Source organism: Trypanosoma brucei, chromosome 5 (assembly GCF_000210295.1).
Source record: "Trypanosoma brucei gambiense DAL972 chromosome 5, complete sequence".
Taxonomy (NCBI): Eukaryota; Euglenozoa; class Kinetoplastea; order Trypanosomatida; family Trypanosomatidae; genus Trypanosoma; species Trypanosoma brucei.
Window position 1 is genome coordinate 262,659 of NC_026738.1, and position 19,720 is coordinate 282,378.

A 19,720-nucleotide genomic window follows, 5' to 3' on the forward strand; every position below is an offset into this window, starting at 1 on the left:
AAAAGAAAAACACAATGAAATACCTTGTGTGAGTTGCGTGTGTATGAGTTGGAGTTGCATTTATGAACGTCATGCGAGGAGGTTACCGTATATGCTGTTATAATTTTGTCTTTGTTTCTTTTTTTTCTTTTCCGCAGAAATTGTTGGATTGTCTCGCGTATTGGAATTAAAATTTTTTTTTTCCTTCTATATTTTATTGACAGTGTCTCTCTGTCCCTTCAGCTCATTTCTAGGTCGGAGGTGCAGGTGCATAAGATGTTTTTTTTTTTTTTATTGGACAGGTGATGTGAGCGCGTACCATACCTTTTTTTTTCTTTTCCTCTCCTCTCATCATTTGTCAATATTTTTAGGTGTTTCCACTTCTGAATTTCGTGGAAAGATTCCCTTCGGTAGCATCGGAGCTCAAGTAAGGTCTGCGAGTCCGAACAAACCCGACTTATTAGGGAAGTCGACACGGCATATAAATATTTAAACATTTACATATTGAGTGAGTGTAAAAGGGCCAAGAAAGGGAACAAATTAAAAACAAATAAGTACGGCAGCAACTCCACAGGCATACGCCACTGTTACGTTTCCATGCCGAGGAATTCTCAAACAGTTCGCCACGGCCATGGCTCTTCCAACAGAAGTCGCGGTGACCGCAGCGGGCGGAACCAAAACCGGCGTCGGGGCCGCAGTCCCGGAGACGAACTTTTTCAAAGGCCCGGTGAGGGAAGTCGTCACCATCACCATCACCATCGCAGCCCCCGCCCTCCCCGTCGCCGCCATCATCATCATCACAAGCGCGCACGCGATGAGCGCCGCATGGATTCCCGCAGCCCCAGTGAAGGAAGTGACATTTCTTCCAGTGGCTCCAACCCCGTTAATCATCGGGACCAGCGACGCCGGCGCTTGGAGTCCCCGCAACGCTCTCGCGCAAGATTGCCAGCGGAAAGTCACGGCGCCACTGCGGAGACGAGGGGCGCAGACCACCGCATGCGGCTGCTTTCAGCTTTAGACGAGCAATTGGCTGCTTACTGCCGCCGCCTTGAAATGTCAAAGAAGGTGGTGGAAAGGAAAGACACTCCTCTCGACAATAGCAACGCCACAGGTGGTAGTAGTGGTGGTGGTGGTGTGAGCATTATGACTCCTGGAACTAGCGGATCTTCAGTTTTGTCACCTTCGTGCCGTGTGGTTTTGTATGGAGTGGATCTTGGTGTCAAACCATGTCACATAAGTTCAATGTTGGAGCAGTTGGTTGGTCTACATCCATTAGATGTTGTGCGTCCTGCCGCGCAGCTATGGGAGTCAGTATGTGCAGTTATAGCAGACCAGGAAGCGAAGGCCACCGCATCAACCATAACGGAAAACGGTGGCGGGGCGGTGGGAACACCTGCCGGGGATTCTCAGGGAATTGCAACAGCTGAGGGAATTACGAGTGCCACGGTGGAACACAGGGGCATCCCGGATGGCTGTCGGCATCTTGGATTGTATGAAGTGGGTGCAGCGGGTGGAATAGTTATATTGGATTTGCCGCAGGCCAGTGACGTTGCCACGGTGGTGGCCGCACTTAATGGGGCCTGTTTGAACGGGCGATTTATATCAGCGGCACCGGCGGTCGGCTGATAACAAGTGTGAACTGCGGCTCTACTTTGGTTGATTGCGGTTGCGTATGCAAGTTGTCTTTCCGCAGTTGAGGTGTCTGGTTTGTCTGGCACTTGTTGTTTTCTCTTCGTTCCATTTTTTCTTCTTTGGATGCCGTCCTGTCTGCCTTTTGCACGGCACTGCGAACGATGCGCGGATGTGCCCTTCCGTCCTGCCCTATCGACGCGCCAGCAAGCGCTTGTTCAGATATGATCCCTGCATTGCTGACTTAACTGCCTGCAGTGTATGGGAGGGAAAGGAGTAAGGGCCGCTCCTTTTGGTTACACGCACACGCATAAAAAAATTAAATAAATAAATATATATATATATATATATGTGCGTGTGTCTGCGTATGCGTGGGGTGTGCTGCGCTGCTTGTTTAACCCCATTTCCCCCTGTGCCCTCGTGGTTGCAGTGGAGGTTTTCTGATGGGACCTTAGCTCTCGAATGGTATCTTATGTTGAGACGTTCCGATGCCGGCCAGTCATGTAACCAATCGTGCTGAGGTTGGAATTGGGTGAAAGGAGCTGCATGCCAGGTAAACGAAGAAAAAACGAAGAGGAAAGTTTAAATGAAGGTGGAAAATAGTTAACTGGAGGTGCCGACATGTGCCTGGGCTGAGAGGTACAACGGGTAGTGCAAGGTGAGGGTTGCAGGAAGTGGTGGTGATTTTGTTGCAGAAGCGGTTGTTGTAAGTTACTTTGGTGCTGTTAGTTTTTTTTTCTATGTTCCAAGTGGCCTCTTTTTGAACCCGTTGTTCCAAACGCTATTGTTACTATAACTTTTTTTTTCCTTGCCCTTCCGCTTATTGCTCTTCTTTTTCCCTTTTCTTTGTTGTTTATAACAGGGTGGAGGACGTTGTAGGTAACAGAAATGCTGTACAAAGACCTCCTGCATCCCCTCAGTCTCTCATGGCTCGCGTATGACGTGTTATGTGTCGTTGTCCGCTCCTTTAGTCCCGAGACACTCGTCCGGAAGCGTCCGAAGAGGGGTTCAAAGGCAAAGGAACGCAGACATCGCCGTGACCATTCGCTTTTGGAGAGTCGTGATTACCGCAGCCGTCACAATAGTAGTGGTGATCACGAATCCACTGACCCAAGTCCCCGCTTTACGTCACACAACACGTCGCTGCAGGCCAACGCCTCCGCCGGAAGTGAGCGACCGCCAACTGTTCCTTCACGTGCCGCTGCCGGTTCGGGTAGCAGTCGGCCACCGAGCAGAGCTGGAAGTCGGCTCAACAGCCGAAGCAGCAGCCGGAGCGGCAGCCGACACCACACGGAGGTGCCTCTGAACGAAGGGCCGCCACAGTCCTTTTTTGGACGGCTCCGCAATTGGCGAACCATTAATGTGAGGGAGCCGGTGTTACTGCTGACACATGTTCTGCGGGCAATGCCCGTTGCAGTGTTGCATTGTTTCACGCAGTTGAGAACAGATGTGGCCACGTTGGAGTTGCTGCGGTTCAGTGACTTGAGTGACACCGCAGCCGCTCTGTTGGTCTTCAATGAGGACGCTGTATTCGCTCCAGATTTTGTGTGGAACTTTACAATCACGCGGTGCCTTCTTGGTGCGATGCAGCAATACGTTTTGGGTCGTGTTTGCCTGGAGACCAACTTTGTTGTAAACCGGTTGCGAAGTCGCCGCACCTACAGGCACATTATAGGTTGGGCTATGCGGCTCCTCACCCGCCTCCTGACTGATCCCATCTCGTGTAGCATACTTTCTCCGATGTTGCTTTGCACTGTGAAAGACTTTTCTCCTGTAACGGGGCCGCTACGTTACACCCCATCGGGGCTTTGTGCGGCTGCTTTAACAGGCTTTGTCGGTGTGGTACTCGAGCAGTTAGTTTTACCAACGGCAGCCATTTGCTGCCAACGGGTTGTGGTGCACATCTATGACGGGTTGGATTATGTGCTGACTCGCCGTTACGCAACGAAGAATATTATGCGTGATGAGGCTGTTGACAGTCGGGTAAACGCCTCGGGCATCGACAGTGCAACTGCAAGCGAAGATGACAGAGAGAGCGGCCAACGGACCGCACGGAAAGATGCTGAAAGTGCGAAGCGGCACTCCCATAACCGGGAGGATGCCCAGCAGGTGGGTAAGGGAGCCCAAATGGCAGTGTTTCGGGCAATTATATGCCGTGTGGTGGGGGCCCTCCTCGCGCAATGCGCTGTACAGCACCCCTTGACTGTTCTTTCCCGCCTCCTTTACGCCCGGGCAGTCCTCCACGGGACGGGGTTACTTAAGTCATATGCCGATTTTCCAGCGAAGCACCTCGTCTGGGCCGACTTTGCGGCTTTCTTGAAGCAAAATGCACACGGCAGCAGCAGTGGGGTACCGGCCCTGGAGGCACTACGAGGCATTGGATGTTTTGTTGGTTGTGAGGTCAGTTTGATTAGGAGCAGCATATTAAGGTGCTCAGCGCAGGAAAGAGCTATCGAAGAGCTGCTACTGCAGGCGGAAAGGCGCCGCCAAGGTGGAGCCGATAGTGCCGGAATGAGCTTCACCTCCTCGGTTAGTCACGCGTCTGCACTGGAGAGCATGGAGTTGATGACTCGGTGTATTGCCTCTACCTCCCCACTATTTAATATGGTACATCTTACATCTTTTACCAAGTTACTTAGCTTTTATATGGATATGTGGGTCCGATTGAGGGGTGAGTAGTGTTGGAGGGGGAAAACCTCGGCAGCCTCCTTGTCCCCTCTAGACAAGTACTGGTATACTATTTGGTGGGATGGAGCGATTGTAGAAGTTCTTCATCGTCTTTACCACAATAAGCATATACACACACATATATATACATATGGCTTCTATCATGTACTACAGTATTGTTTTTATATCTGAGTGCGTAGCCGCGCGTCTTGAAAATGCCTAAAACACCGAAGAGGACGAAAAGCAGACTGTGTTGAAAGTGTGACTGCTTTATGTACGTAGGTGGTGAGGGAACGTGGTGATGTGACCGTATACATGGGCAAAACATGCACTCGTTGGAAAAAAGAAAAGAAAAAAAGAGGGAAGGGGAATAGAATAAAAGGGGGGGGGGAACGAGTGGATGTGCGCTGTGCGAAGGTGAGAACAATACAAACGTCGAGGAATGAAGAATTTTCTGCATTTTGTGCGAGCATACCATCAATTAGAGTGTGGGCTGAAGAGCCGGAAGAAACCACAACTGAGGTAAGTGGAGGTGGCACACAGCCAAACTTCACCGTTTGTGTATTTGGGTCCGTTTTGCAGAATTAGCGTTCGTGAAAACGATACTTCAAATACCATAGATGACTTTTATTTATCCATACATTAGTAAATATTTCATACAGTCCTTCAACTTTTAGATAAGGCGGGTAATGTGTTTCGTTTTTGATGTGGGTGTTTGTGGCCTTATTTTGGCAACTGCTCGTGGTTACGCGACATGATTGTTATCCTTTTTTTTACCAGTGTGTTTTTATTCTCTTCTTTTCCCCCCCTGTATTTGTCATCCCATTTCTCCGTTATTCTTTCTTGTTTGTTTACACTTGCAGCACTTCCGGTCTTTAAGAGACCTATTCCCGTCTGTGACACCATACGGCAGGCATCAGCTGGCCATTGTAGCAAGGCGACACGGCCACAAGTAAAAAGTATTGGGAGTGATAAGGAGCGGAAACGGAATATATATACATATATATATATACATACACATATACGAAAGGAACCTGGCAAGGGTGTGAAGAACGAAGGACCGAAAATATCAGGTGAGAAAGAGAAGTAAAATGCCTAAGAAGGATCTATTTTCCTCATCATCCTCTGACGACAGCGATGCTGACGACTTGGGCCAACAAATGGCCGTTGCAGCAGCTGTTGAGAAGCGCCGTAATCCGCACGCATATGACCCAACAAGCGGGAAACGGAAGGGAAAGTCACTGGAGCACTCAACTACTTCAGTGGCCGCAGTCCAACCTTTGGATAGTAGCGATGACGATAATGAAGCTGGACATGATAAGGTGGAGGCCGTAAACGATGTTGGTCCCATTGATCCCGCCCTCAAGAGCAGCACCACTGAGTCGACGGGGAAGCCAAAGGGTAAAAAGAATAAGAAAAAGAAAGGCGATGTGGATGGAGCCAACATTAGCGGTGATGATGATGATGATGACGGTGGCATTCGCATTAACAAACAGTATGCTGCAAAGTATGAAGAGGTGAAGCGGCGGAAGGAGCTGCAGCAGTTGACTCAAAAGTATAGCAACCGGCTTCGCGGTAATAACGGCTTGGGTGACTTGGAGAGCGATGAGGAGGATGAGGAGGACGATGGGGCCGTGTTGTTGACGGAGAGTAAGGAGCTTGCCTTCGCCAAGACATTCCTTGCCATTCGTCAGGCTGGCCTTGCAAAGAAACGAAGTGGGAAACAAGCAAAAGGTTCAGACAGGAATGAGAACACAAAAACGGACTCCAGTGTGAGTGATGCCTATGCTGAAAACAAAATTCTGCTTAACACAGAGCAGCGCTTCTTTCCGCCTCCAGAGGAGCAGGTGCGGGAGAACACGGAGGTATTTGCCAAGGCGGTGGCGACAAAACGCGAGAAGCGGAACAAGTTTACTTTGGCTGACGAATACCGCCGCGGAGTTGTAATGAGTGCCGAGAAGGGTGGTGCCAATGAGAAGGATGATGGTGAGGATGTTGGCAAGGATGAAAGTACTTGGGGAAGTCGCCGCATCCAACCACAAAGTGAAAAGGAAAGGAAGTTGCGCGAGTCGTTCCTGCAAAGTGTGGCGGAGAGCGGCGAGTCGTTCTCCGTGAAACCCGCCTTTACGCCACCAGCGGACCAACAGCAGAGCAATGAGGAGAGCGAGGCTAAGCGGTTACTTGCAGGGGCCTTTTCGATCCGTGCCCCCAACCGCGATGGTGCGACAACCGACGGTGATGACGCATCCGCCAATCACGATGCCGATGAGGAATTCCTCCGTGATTTCTTTGTGGAAGAGCTTTGGAAGCCTGAGAATAACCGTAAGGTCGGAAAGAATGGAAGTAAAGCTTCGCGCCGCAGCAGTGTGACGGCGGAGGACGGGCCTGAACCTGCAGATGGCGGCGAAAGTGGTGGAAACAGCGCGAGCGATTACGAGGATTATGAAGAAGGAAACAACTATGCGGCTCTTGCGGAATTAGCACAGGCTGAAGAGGACGAACGTTTTTTTGCAGAGGCAGAGGTGTGGGAACGCAAGTTTCAGGAGCGCGCATATCGCCACCAGGAAGAGAACGCCGACCACGTTCAATCTTTTCCTCGTGCCGTTGGCAGTAACGCCGAGGGCCTGCTGCGGAAGACAGCACAATCTTCTAGGAAGGAGGCTCACCTAAGACGACTGACGCGGATGCGGGAGTTGCGCGAGCAGCAGGTGGCAGAGTTGCGGCGGCTCAAAACGCTAAAGAGACAAGAGATTGAGGAGCAGCGGGCGCTTATCGCCTCCATTGCTGGTATTTCCAGAGAGAAGAGACAAAACCGCAGGGACGTCAAAGTCTCAGGCGGTAAACCGTCCGATGATGAAGATGCTGCGGTGAGACGCCTCATGTCTCTGTGGAGTGAGAAGGACCTAGATGAAGACTTTGACCCCAGTAAGTTCGATTCCAAGATGTCTAAGATATTCGATGATAATTACTACGATGAAAAAAATGTGGATGAGGAGGAGATAGCCTTCTTCGAGGATCAAGAAGACATAAATGGTGTGGGAGAGCCTGAAGGACAGGGGGAGGAGAACGAGGTGTACAAGCAGCAGCTCGAGGACGGAGAGTCTGTTGAGGAGTCATTAGTAGGTGGTGGAGGTGTGGCAGGGAAGGGCGTTGAATTTGCCGCAGACGATGCGATGGAGTTGCTGTACCCGACAGTGACAATGCCGGAGCTGGAAGAAACCCCAGCAACAAACTCGCGCGAGCAAATCGAGCGCCTGCTGCGACAGCAGAAAAAGCAACCAGGTGCCACTGATCCCGATGAGGTGCTTGAACAGTTGCAGACAACTCTTAAGCAAAAGGAGAAGGAGTATTGGCAGCTGCATCACGAGTCCACACTCGACGGGGGTTCCCTAAAGACTCGCTTCAAGTACCGTCGGGTGGTTCCCGAAAACTTCACCCTATCCGTCGAAGAAATTCTTGCGCAAGATGATCGGCAACTCAACATGCTCGTCCCCATGAATTGCTATGCCGCTTACCTTTCTGCAGAGGAGAATAGGAGGGATCGCATTAGGGCTGACAAACGGCGGCGTCGGGGATTCCGTGAAATTGACTCCTCCCGCAGTTCCCGCCGCTATGGGGATGTATCTAAGACATCTCTTGTGGATCCTAATATGAAGGAAGAGGAAGGAGAGAAGTGGGCGGAAAATGTCCGCAAATCTCTGCGCCGCTTACGGCAGGGGATGGGCTTAGATCACGAGGATTCCCTTGAAGATGAAAACAACCCCGGGGACAATATGACGAGGAGCGGGAAACGCGGTAAATCGAATAGGGGAGGTGACAGCGACAATCGGGGGCCGAATGGAACTACGCTTGGATATCAGCAAAAAGACCTCAGGCACCAGAAAGGTGAAGGACAACGAGGAAAGATTGGGGTGCGTTCCGATAGGGAAGGGGAAATACGGGAATTCCCACGGCATCCTGGTGGCTCACGAAAGCGGCAACTTGATGATGCCGATGAACGCGATTTTGGGGGTAGCGGTGGAGCTGTTGAGGGGCGACGGCGTGGCGTGGCGTCTAAGCCTCGTCACGAGTGAAGTGCAGTATGCAGCCGAAGCTGTTGTTTGTCGTTTTTAACTAGCGCCAGAAGTGCTTGGTCTAACACGGTTAATAAAAAGAGTGATAAGCAAACAGTGTTAATTACAAAAAAAAATAATGGTTAGTTCGTCGTGTGGTGTGCTTGATTCCAAGCGCCATTCTGGAGCATCATCACTGTATAGAGTGAATGTTTGCAGCGGCGATATTTCATTAGCTTTGCTTCTTTTGCTCTGATTCAATCTCTTGTGGACTTCTTTGCTGTAATGACGTGAAACCTAGAGGGGTTGCAGTGTAATTGGTACATAGAGTACATAGGAGTGTTTCAGAGGAAGCGTGGAGACCGTAGTAGTGAGCACCCGCACCACTACGAGCGGTAAACCAAGGAGTTAGGCGTTCACGTGTGTATTGGTGGAAAAAAAAGTACCGGCAACCCCAGCCATATATAAATAGGCGTAAATCCCATTTGCTGCTATACAAGAGAAGGAAAGGTTGCGTTGCGCCAATGAGCGCCCAGGTGCCCAATCGAGGCGACTCACAAGACTCAATGGATAATGTCACCCTCACGTCGGAAAGGTTGCTGTGGACGGCACGGACTGTTGCCGGTCTTAAACAACCAGCAACGACTGCTGTGAGCGACGGAAGCGGTTGTGAAACGAGCAGCAGCGGCGCTGCTGGTGGCACTGGAGGGTTGACAGAGCCGACAGATTCTCCTCCAACATCGGAGTGCGCTCTAACGTGGAACTCGCTCATGACGGCGGTGTTCCAGCAGCAGGTAAACGAAATGCGGTCGCAGAGGGCTGCAACCAAGAGGACACGGAGCGACGACCGGGTTTCACAGGACCGAATTTTCTGTTTAGGTGAGGAAGAGGGAAGAAGCTCAATACCGCTGGACGCGCAACGCACCGGCAAATGCCACCGTCTGGACTTAACTCCTTCCACTGTGCGTGCCCATGCGCCGCAATCTGCAGGTGGCGAAAGTATGCTCTCACCCGAAGGTGTGCAGCGGCGGCTTTCGCTCCACCTGTTGGGTCGGTTGAGCAGCTCCCTACCGACCCTTACGGAGCAAACTCCAGTTGCAGCAGTTGCACAAGGCCGCAACTCAACATCATCCATTGCTTCCGTTCCCGGCACCGCAGCTTCAGCTTCCGCACAGCCCCGACCGCCTACGATAGGGACGCCAACCCCCACACCGTTACGGCGGTACGGCGACCCTTCGTCTCAAATGTCACTTCTTCAGGACACGGACCCACCGACGGAGTCACGACCTCTTTTATCTCAGCCCGGACGCTCTATTCCGAGTCCAAGCACACCTCTATGGGCCACACAGGATGAGGCTGGAGACGAAGGGGTGCTGTTGGATGAACTCGATGGAAATATCATTGCTACCGACGACAACAACAGCAACACTTTGAATGTTGGTAACGACGATGATGATATTATTGTGCGAGTGCCGCTGAGACGGCGCCCACTTTCACTGCAAGTGTCTTCATTGCCCTTCATGTCCTTCCCTGATACTGCTGCGGCCCTGCAGGTGCGGGAAGGTGGGGATCGGCAGCTGGAAGGCCAGGGCCGGTCGGAGGCGGGGCGGCGAATGAGCGTTGAGGAATGGGCCCAGCAGATGAATGAGTTTTTTACTCGTGTCGATGAGCGAACGCTTCACACGATTTCCATTGACTGAGCGCCAGCGGCAGCATTCTTGTCAGATGAAGTAGAAGGCTTCACATTTGATGGATATGTCTGTTGCCGTGGGTGCGGAAAGGAGATCGGTGGACCGTAATCTGGTCATTGCAAAGCAAGTCGCCATCACATCACATCATATCAGTTTTCAATTATTTTTCGGTTGGTGCACATCTGACGTTGGTTCTGATAGTGCGGGTCCTGTTCTCAGGTGGTGGGGTTCACGTAGCACATACAGATAATTATACGAAAAGTAAAAGAAAAAAGCAAAAAGAAGCAGACAGAGAATGCTGGTTTACCGTCTGTGAATACGAAGTTTGGATATGGAGGTGACGCAAGGGGTAGAGGAAAGGAAGGGAATTCCTCTTTCTCTTTTCCTGTTTAAGGTATGGACACAGCTAACATATCAAAAAAAAAAAGAAATTAGATGCAAAAGAGGTGTACGATATGCCATTATAGAGTTTTGCAAAGGTAATGCGGGGCGTTATATATATATATATATATATGTGTGTGTGTCGCCGCAGTTTCCACACCTGGTGCCTCGGGGTTGAACCCCTTCAGATAAGCGGACGCGAGTGGAAATGTGAGACTGCAAATGAGAACTTCACCAGATGTCGCAAACAGTTTCACCCAACAATCCTATATATATATATATATATACGCATGTTGATATATTTATTTATGTGTTCACTTGTGTAACAAAACATGCTGTTTCCCTCCCCCCGTGTATTCAGATAGAGCCCGGGGAGTATTGCACACTTGTACGAAAAAGGTTTGTGTCTTTGCATTGGCATATACGTAAATAAATAAATATATATATATATATTGTGTCTACTGTCTTCAGCGGGTGATCTCGCATGTAGATTGTACCTCTGCATCTTATCATTTCACAGCTGCTACGCGAGCACCTTTCCCCTTTTATTGTTGCCGCTATCGTTTTAATGCCTTTTCCCCCTATTGATATGTCTCTTTACTTCTTTAAAAATAGGAGGGAAGTTTCTTTCGAGGCGTTTCTACAGGGTGAAAAACTGGTCTCATGTTTATGATCGCAACATCTCCTTTACTTTGTGTTGTTACTTCTCCAAGTTACCGCTCCGCGGCGCAGCACGTAAAGCGTAACCGTTGAGCGGGAACTTGTGGAAGCAACAAGGCAGAAAGAATCACCTGCTGCTGACGTCCTGTTGAATTAAATATATCTTTAAGCTCCGACACTGTACCGAGGAATGGAAAGGCCAAACATATCATGATCCCCTTCCCGCACCTGCAGAAGGGGAGTAGATGTATTTGTTTGGTTCTGTTGTGTTGTGTTGTGTTCTGTGAGGAGTTACTTTTGTGCGGCGGATAGAAGTTGACGTATTAGGCACACCTACAGGTGATATGGTGTTTTCTGTCCCTTCCCTGTATTAAATAAGGTAGTGTGTTTCCTATTACCTTTCACCTTTCCAAACTTTGTTTGTTCGCACTGGTTTTCTTCTTTTACGGTTTATTTGTTCTTAACCTTCTGACCTTTCTGGTGCCGCCACTGTGGATTTTTCTTTTGTTCATCTGTTTTTTCTTCCTTTCTAAAGTTTGTGGCGAGGGGCGTGTGAGTGGGGGAGGGCGCCAAGTAGAGCACAAGCGCACTCCGTACGGGTGCGGCGAATCGCCTCTAATTCCCTCTTCAGTATTTTTGCCCCACCACTTCATTCGTACACTTAACGGTGGGCGTCTGTGAGTACGAAGGAGGAGAAAGCACATTCAGAACAAAAGCGGGTGATAATACACCGTAGAGTGTTTGTGTATTTGTGGGCATATGCGCAACCGATTTGTTCGCATCTCATTTTCCTTGGCGCTCCTAATAGCAGCCTTTTTGGCAGCGAATGCTGGCAGTGCTACCAATGTCGATAATGAAGCGACCGACTACAGCAGCCACCGCTACAAATATCTTGAAATGCTAAAGGAGGCGGATTTGAAGCAAATGCTGCACGAGAAGGGGGAGGCTTTCCATCATCTGCGGTCGAAGCGGGAACTTATTCTCGCCGTTTTGAAACTCGAAAAGCGTGAGGAGGCACTCCGCAAGGCTCGGGTAACGGATACCGTGCAACATGAGGTGCGTGTGGAGTACTGCTCCGGATGAGGATACCGGCGGCACTACGAGGAGGTCGCTGAAAGCCTCCTTCGAAGCTTGCCGCCGGAATTAAGAGAGCAGCAGAAAGGAAAGAAGCCGTTTATCAAGTTTGTTGGAGTTGTGTACTCTGTAGGAGCCTTTCGTGAGTTCATTGGTAACATTCTTAGCACAGGGTTCCTCGCCTCGATTGCAATTAGTTTTTTTGCCCCCTTTTTGAGGGGCGCGCTCCCACCTCACATTGCTGAATGGATTGAGCAGCACCGCGGAATGGTCGTGGGAGCGGGATTTATGATGAACATGGTAGCGTCAAGCTTGCTTCAATCTGGTGCCTTTGAGGTATATCTCAATGGCTCACTCATCTATTCGAAGCTAGAGACGGGAGCTGTGCCAACTGCGGAGACGCTAGCAGACCACATCCTGCGCCAAATTATCTCTGGTACAGCAGCAGGAACGAGGACCGCATAAGGAAAGAAAACTGCTCAGGCGAAGGGTGCCACAAACCAACAAAAGCAGTAAATAACAACCCTCACCCTGACCTCCACAGGGGCGTAATGCAACTGACATGCACAAATGCGCATACATATTCGAACGCACATGTATGCGCGGGTGGTTACGGAGTTCTTATTTCGCGTATGCAGGGTAAGACATGCCGTACTGTGGCCACGCGAGAAAACGGGCAACACCACCGGAAAATACCGAGATTGAAGAAGAAATGCAGGTATTAAGGGTCCTCATTTCTATTCATTTCATTTTTATGGTGCCGAAAGTCGGCTGTTTTTTTTCCTTGGTTCGTAGTTTTCATCGACAAGTACCACTGCGTCCTCTCCGTGTTTCTTCATTCCCCCCTTTTCTGTCTGTGTCGCCTTATTTATATGACGAGGCGGAGGATCAAAACCCGTCTGTGGTGCCTCCCCTTTGAATCTGTTGTCACCTCCCACCCACCCGGCAACCCGGCCACCTCCCACTTTCCCTTTTTCTTTTTCTTTTTCTTCTTCCTCCACTACAAAACTCCACTTGACTTGTGACTGTTCGGTGTGGAATCTCTATGTTGAGGATTGCGGCTGAGCCAATAAAAAAAAAAAAATGAGGAGCATCACGAGTTTGGGGGAATTCGCTGCAGGTGGTGGTAGCGGTGAAGGTCGGTTGCCGTAATTAGGGTAAGTGTGTGGTGATGGGCGTAACAGACGGACTGGACGGAAGAAACGAAGGGATTTTTTTGTTTTTTTTTTGGGTTTTGAAAAGCGTGGTGCTTTTTTTTCTTTTGACTTCGACTGTGCGTATGTGCCTTGTTAGTGCGGGTAGCGAGACGGAGGCGGGGAGATGAGTGGAGGGGCTAAAAAGCCAAGGGAATAAAGAAAACTGGTAATGTGTTTTTTTTTTGAGGAGTGCTGCCGCAAAAAAAAAAAAAAGAGATAAAGAAAGCACTTTGCGAAAGAGAAAATTTAATGACCTTCTTGAAAAAAAAAAGGGAACGAGTGCGTGTCAATAAGAGCAAGTGTGAGGCAGAGAAAAGGGATTAATCAGCAAGGGAAGCAACGAGATAGGTTTGTACAACACACAAAATAGCCGGTTCAAGCTAGAGTACATCCTCCAAGATGGACTTAAGCCCACTATGTTGTTAGCAAACTGTGTCTGCACCCAAATATGCCTTTAGCTCAACGCATTTTGTGCCTACTAAAATTAAAGCAGCCAAAATTTACAGTTCCTCCTTCACCGCACAACATTCAAACGATAACAGGATGCCAAAAGCATTTCTGCACTAACACAATAGCAGAAGCGACAACTAGACATCCCAAAATGTCCATCGACTCTCATTCCCCATTTCTTTCATAATTCCCCCCCTCCTTATACGTACATGGAGAGTAAGTTAGCTACAAAAGAAATATGTCGACCACCCTGTGATACCGTTGACCCTTTCTGCGCAGTGATTCTTATATACTCTGTCCATCGTGCTTACGATATACGACTTACTTCTGTCCGTCTTTATGGTGAGCTTATTCACGAGTTCGACCCTTGGTTCAATTACCGTGCAACGCAGTACCTCAGCGACAACGGGTGGCGTGCTTTTTTCCAATGGTACGACTACATGAGCTGGTACCTGTTTAGTCACTACACAGTCAGTTAACCTTTTTCCTTTCTGCCACTGTGTCGGGCGCAGGTTGGTGTTCCACTGGTAACACTCCGTCATAACCAGGCGTGCACGTACCCTCACTCCCTGAAATGTGTGACACCGTGGTAAGGCCAACAATATGTCTTATTGAAATACTTTCTGGTAATGATGTTGTTGAATATATGTATTGTTTGTCCCCAACCGTGTTTGTGAATGCTTCATCTCGCTTGTATGCACTCGACTCTCCTCTTTCCACCACTCTCCCTAATTTGCTCAACAGTTAAGTCTGTTGTTCATAAAAAACTACGAGGAAAATACGGAACCGGAGGGGCTCGTGACCGGTGTTGCTCGCTGAGGGAACCGTGTGTGAGCGAAGTCTAATATAATATCCGATTCGTCCTTTGGGCGTTTCTTTCTGCTTAATGACGAAAGGTGGGAAAGTAGCTGTGACTAAGGGCTCAGCACAGAGTGATGGTGCTGGTGAGGGAGGGATGAGTAAGGCCAAGTCATCCACTACGTTCGTCGCCACTGGCGGTGGTTCTTTGCCTGCCTGGGCGCTAAAGGCTGTAAGCACGATTGTGAGTGCAGTGATTCTTATATACTCTGTCCATCGTGCTTACGATATACGACTTACTTCTGTCCGTCTTTATGGTGAGCTTATTCACGAGTTCGACCCTTGGTTCAATTACCGTGCAACGCAGTACCTCAGTGACAACGGGTGGCGTGCTTTTTTCCAATGGTACGACTACATGAGCTGGTACCCGCTTGGCCGACCGGTGGGCACAACCATCTTCCCCGGAATGCAGCTTACCGGTGTAGCCATTCATCGTGTGCTGGAAATGCTCGGGCGAGGTATGTCCATCAACAATATCTGTGTGTACATTCCTGCATGGTTCGGTAGTATTGCCACTGTGTTGGCTGCTCTCATTGCGTACGAATCATCTAATTCGCTCAGTGTCATGGCGTTTACTGCGTACTTTTTTTCCATCGTACCTGCACACCTGATGCGATCAATGGCTGGTGAATTTGACAATGAGTGTGTTGCAATGGCGGCGATGCTTCTGACGTTCTACATGTGGGTACGATCGTTACGCAGCTCAAGTTCGTGGCCCATTGGCGCTTTAGCTGGTGTGGCATACGGGTACATGGTGTCCACATGGGGTGGTTATATTTTCGTGCTGAACATGGTAGCCTTCCACGCTTCTGTATGTGTACTGCTTGATTGGGCTCGTGGGACATACAGCGTCAGTTTGCTGAGAGCGTATTCACTGTTTTTTGTCATTGGCACTGCCCTTGCGATTTGCGTACCGCCAGTGGAGTGGACGCCCTTCCGGTCGCTGGAGCAACTGACAGCATTGTTTGTCTTCGTTTTCATGTGGGCACTCCACTACTCGGAATACCTGCGTGAGCGTGCCCGAGCGCCCATTCACTCTTCTAAAGCACTTCAGATCCGTGCCCGCATTTTCATGGGCACACTCTCCTTGCTGTTGATTGTGGCTATCTACCTATTTTCGACAGGATACTTCAGGTCGTTTTCTTCTCGTGTCCGTGCGTTGTTCGTGAAACATACGCGTACCGGAAATCCCCTCGTGGATTCTGTGGCTGAGCATCGGCCGACGACTGCCGGGGCCTTCCTACGTCATCTTCATGTATGTTACAACGGCTGGATAATTGGCTTTTTTTTCATGTCCGTGTCGTGCTTTTTCCATTGTACGCCGGGAATGTCGTTCCTGCTGTTGTACTCTATACTTGCGTACTACTTCTCTCTCAAGATGAGTCGTCTGCTGTTACTTTCTGCACCTGTGGCTTCCATACTCACTGGCTATGTCGTGGGATCTATTGTTGACCTTGCAGCAGATTGTTTCGCCGCTTCCGGAACAGAGCACGCCGACAGTAAGGAGCATCAAGGGAAAGCCCGTGGTAAGGGACAAAAGAGACAAATCACTGTCGAGTGTGGGTGCCATAATCCCTTCTACAAATTATGGTGCAATTCATTTTCCTCCCGCCTGGTAGTTGGTAAGTTTTTTGTCGTTGTTGTCCTTGCCATCTGTGGACCCACATTTCTTGGGTCTGAGTTTAGGGCTCATTGCGAACGTTTCTCCTTAAGTGTTGCTAATCCGCGTATTATATCGAGTATTAGGCACTCCGGTAAGTTGGTTCTTGCCGATGATTACTACGTGTCGTACTTGTGGCTGCGAAACAATACGCCTGAAGATGCCCGTATTCTCTCATGGTGGGACTACGGGTATCAAATCACTGGAATTGGCAATCGCACAACCCTTGCGGATGGTAACACATGGAATCACGAGCACATAGCAACTATTGGGAAGATGCTTACATCCCCTGTGAAGGAGTCACATGCTCTTATACGCCATCTCGCTGATTATGTGCTGATATGGTCTGGTCAAGATCGGGGCGATTTACGTAAGTCACGGCATATGGCTCGGATAGGCAACAGTGTATATCGCGATATGTGTTCAGAAGACGATCCGCTGTGTAGACAGTTCGGGTTTTATAGTGGTGACCTCAGTAAACCTACGCCTATGATGCAGCGGTCCCTATTATACAATCTGCACAGGTTTGGTACGGATGGCGGGAAGACACAACTGGATAAGAACATGTTTCAGCTCGCCTACGTGTCAAAGTATGGTTTGGTGAAGATCTACAAGGTGATGAATGTGAGTGAAGAGAGCAAGGCGTGGGTTGCAGACCCAAAGAACCGTAAGTGCGATGCACCTGGATCTTGGATATGCGCCGGCCAGTACCCGCCAGCGAAGGAGATCCAAGACATGTTAGCGAAGAGGATTGACTACGAACAACTCGAGGATTTCAATCGCCGCAATCGAAGTGACGCTCATTATCGTGCGTATATGCGTCAGATGGGTTAGCCCTGTGAAGATAAATTCGATTTGATGTGACAATGAAATAAGGTATGGGAAAGGGAGAACAAACTGATAAATGATAAGTGAATGAAGTAAAGTAAGGAAGGCTGCCACTATATGCTTTGAGATTTTCATTTAACTATGTTATGCTGTTGTTAGGGGTTAGAATCTTTTTTCTTGGTTGCCAATTAGGTATACATTTATTTTGTGGTTGTTGTTTTTCTTTTCAATATTTTTAGTCTTTTTTCTGCGGTGACGGTATTTGTTCGTATTAAATATGTTTGTTGTGCTGGATTCTTGTGGTTTGTACTACTGGTGCCTGCTACATTTTGTTCATGTTTATTCTTTGTACTTCCATTTGCGTACGCATTGATGCATGCATATTTACATGTGTTTGTATATGTTTTTTTCTAGGTCGTATTTGTTTGTCTGAATGCTTGTGTCTGCTTTGTTTTTAGTTCTCTCTGTTCGGTTGATTCGAGAGGACTCCGATTTGCTTCCGCACATCTGATGGTACCTTGTGTTTGTGCTTGTGGAGGTTGCGTATTAACTAGTGGCATTATCCTTACCCATGTTTCCGTCTTTGAAGTTTACTTACGCGTACTCCTGTGTACCGCTGTATGTTCGGTTGATTTCGAGTCTCTTTTTCAAAAAAAAAATTCTGTTATTTTTATTGGTTTCGTTTGGACCATGTGCGAACGAATTGTCATTATCGGCTCCCTTTCCATCTTTTTTTCCGGTTGTTTTGCGCAGTTGTTAAGCTAATTGTTTTCTTTTAGACTATTTTTTCCCGTGTTGTTAACTTCTGCTATGTTACTTTAACTTCGTGAAGTGTTTCGACTCGAGCGAGAAGACCGTCCGTTTTGGCTGCGCATCGAAGTGAATTAAAACATGCATGCAGATGTACTTATGTCCATATCGACACGTATTTAGGGCCTGGTTGTTTAACATGCTCTTCCCTTTTAGCTATTTATTTTTTCTGCGTATTTCCTCGGTTGCGCCTCAACGCTAGGATCCCTCTAATGTCACGTCTTATCCGCATTTGTGTTCTTTTCTCGTTACCTGTACACCTACCTTTATTTTCATTTTATCGCATCTTTTCCCCCTTCTCTTTTTTTTGGAGAAGTAGCTTATAGCGGGGAGGTCTCTTTTCCTTCCTTATTCGATTACACTTCTCCCATTCTCCCGATGCTTCGGTTTCTCCACCGCCCGCTAACAGCACTGGGAACCCAAAACAAGTCGTATCGCCGATTTGTCTCACAACGCCATGGAAAGGGTCGGCTGTTGGAAAAGGAAGTGGAGGAGACGAGACAAGCACCGGACTCTGTAACTTCCGCTGACCTTCTAAGGGAGGTGAAAAGGACGCGGGATGAGGTGCAGCTTTTGGCGACATCTGCGGAGGGACTGGCAGCCACGCGTGATGGCGGTGGCCGCGAGAGCGACTGGGCTGAACCTTCTTTGAAGGATCTCGACAGATCCATACCGCAGGTCGACTGCTCCTTCATTGCCGAGCTTGTTCGCTCCCGCAACCGACAGTTGAAGGATTTCTTACAGAGGAAAGCGAAATTGGAAGAAAAGGTGGCGTTGTTGACGAGGCGGCAGGCTGGTTCCGTCAAGGAGTCTGTGGGGTACCCCGTCCTAAGCGCATTTCGTGCAAGAATGAGTGACGCCAACGCGACGGCGAGCTCTACTGAAGGCGACACGGCTGTTGCCGTCGCCCCAGAAGTGCTTGCGGAACTGACGGACGAGGAGCGTGATTTGCTGTTGTGCTCGCGTCCGGACTATGGCGATGACTTTGTACTTCTCGACTGCCGCACTGTTAACGAGGTGACATCATGGGGAATTATTGAGGGCGCGAAGGTGCTTCCTGCGCATGAGATGTTTGAGGCGTTTCACCTCACACCAGAAGAGTTTGAAGTGGAGTTTGGATTTACCAAGCCGCGACCAGAACAGAAGATTATATGCTATTGCCAGTATGGGCCGCGGTCCCTGATGGCAGCACAGGTCCTCAGTTGGATGGGGTACACGAAGGTTCTTCACTTTCGTGACGGCTACTACGAGTGGGGGAAGCAATACAACTTGTTGCTTCGCCGTTGGATGCTACACGACAAGGAATCTGGTAACGAGGTGAGGCGCCAAGTAGCGTTTCAAGCGGGCCTTGAACTGCAGCGAGAGATCGCTCCGGAGTTCAACGAACTTCCCATGCAGGAGGCGGCTCGGTACAAGATTGACACGACCCGCAGTCGGGGTACAATACTTGTTGGTGAGGGATTGCGGGACGAGGCGTACAACCAAGTAAAGGCGCTGGTGGATGGAATGGAGCCGCCGCTACTGCCAGGAGTTCTGGACGCTGAGGATCAAGTGACCAACTCAGGCGGCACCGTGGGCAGATGCGAGCATGATCTCCAGCGGTTCCTTCATGAGGCAACCGGAATGGACGCCCACGAAGACGGCGCACAACCATTAAGTCTGGCCGAAGCACAGGAGAAGGCCATGCACTCCTTCGCGCAGCGGGACGACAACAATCGTTCACGTTAGTTTTTGGAAATGAAACACGCACAAGTGTACACCTGCGCGAAGGGAGTATGACAATAT

General features: G+C 49.3%; 10 protein-coding genes across 10 annotated transcripts; all 10 read left to right on the forward strand.

Moving 5' to 3' along the window:
* Positions 1–576: 576 nt before the first annotated feature.
* Positions 577–1,605, forward strand: TbgDal_V1190 (hypothetical protein, conserved; the record flags this gene model as incomplete). The annotated part of the gene is made up of 1 exon (XM_011774966.1): positions 577–1,605. One exon carries the CDS (start codon positions 577–579, stop codon positions 1,603–1,605), a length of 1,029 nt encoding a protein of 342 aa, XP_011773268.1.
* An 891-nt stretch (positions 1,606–2,496) lies between these two features.
* Positions 2,497–4,287, forward strand: TbgDal_V1200 (hypothetical protein, conserved; the record flags this gene model as incomplete). Its single annotated transcript, XM_011774967.1, has 1 exon — positions 2,497–4,287. One exon carries the CDS (start codon positions 2,497–2,499, stop codon positions 4,285–4,287), a length of 1,791 nt encoding a protein of 596 aa, XP_011773269.1.
* A 742-nt stretch (positions 4,288–5,029) lies between these two features.
* On the forward strand, positions 5,030–5,365 carry TbgDal_V1210 (hypothetical protein, unlikely; the record flags this gene model as incomplete). The annotated part of the gene is made up of 1 exon (XM_011774968.1): positions 5,030–5,365. The coding sequence occupies one exon, from the start codon at positions 5,030–5,032 to the stop codon at positions 5,363–5,365; it is 336 nt and encodes a 111-aa protein (XP_011773270.1).
* Position 5,366: 1 nt separating this feature from the next.
* On the forward strand, positions 5,367–8,348 carry TbgDal_V1220 (hypothetical protein, conserved; the record flags this gene model as incomplete). The annotated part of the gene is made up of 1 exon (XM_011774969.1): positions 5,367–8,348. One exon carries the CDS (start codon positions 5,367–5,369, stop codon positions 8,346–8,348), a length of 2,982 nt encoding a protein of 993 aa, XP_011773271.1.
* Positions 8,349–8,851: 503 nt separating this feature from the next.
* On the forward strand, positions 8,852–10,027 carry TbgDal_V1230 (hypothetical protein, conserved; the record flags this gene model as incomplete). The annotated part of the gene is made up of 1 exon (XM_011774970.1): positions 8,852–10,027. The coding sequence occupies one exon, from the start codon at positions 8,852–8,854 to the stop codon at positions 10,025–10,027; it is 1,176 nt and encodes a 391-aa protein (XP_011773272.1).
* A 1,791-nt stretch (positions 10,028–11,818) lies between these two features.
* Positions 11,819–12,142, forward strand: TbgDal_V1240 (hypothetical protein, conserved; the record flags this gene model as incomplete). The annotated part of the gene is made up of 1 exon (XM_011774971.1): positions 11,819–12,142. The coding sequence occupies one exon, from the start codon at positions 11,819–11,821 to the stop codon at positions 12,140–12,142; it is 324 nt and encodes a 107-aa protein (XP_011773273.1).
* A 258-nt stretch (positions 12,143–12,400) lies between these two features.
* Positions 12,401–12,598, forward strand: TbgDal_V1250 (hypothetical protein, conserved; the record flags this gene model as incomplete). Its single annotated transcript, XM_011774972.1, has 1 exon — positions 12,401–12,598. The coding sequence occupies one exon, from the start codon at positions 12,401–12,403 to the stop codon at positions 12,596–12,598; it is 198 nt and encodes a 65-aa protein (XP_011773274.1).
* Positions 12,599–13,988: 1,390 nt separating this feature from the next.
* Positions 13,989–14,258, forward strand: TbgDal_V1260 (hypothetical protein, conserved; the record flags this gene model as incomplete). The annotated part of the gene is made up of 1 exon (XM_011774973.1): positions 13,989–14,258. One exon carries the CDS (start codon positions 13,989–13,991, stop codon positions 14,256–14,258), a length of 270 nt encoding a protein of 89 aa, XP_011773275.1.
* A 407-nt stretch (positions 14,259–14,665) lies between these two features.
* TbgDal_V1270 (oligosaccharyl transferase subunit, putative) lies at positions 14,666–17,131 on the forward strand (the record flags this gene model as incomplete). The annotated part of the gene is made up of 1 exon (XM_011774974.1): positions 14,666–17,131. One exon carries the CDS (start codon positions 14,666–14,668, stop codon positions 17,129–17,131), a length of 2,466 nt encoding a protein of 821 aa, XP_011773276.1.
* A 1,182-nt stretch (positions 17,132–18,313) lies between these two features.
* TbgDal_V1280 (hypothetical protein, conserved) lies at positions 18,314–19,663 on the forward strand (the record flags this gene model as incomplete). The annotated part of the gene is made up of 1 exon (XM_011774975.1): positions 18,314–19,663. The coding sequence occupies one exon, from the start codon at positions 18,314–18,316 to the stop codon at positions 19,661–19,663; it is 1,350 nt and encodes a 449-aa protein (XP_011773277.1).
* Between the last annotated feature and the right edge of the window lie 57 nt (positions 19,664–19,720).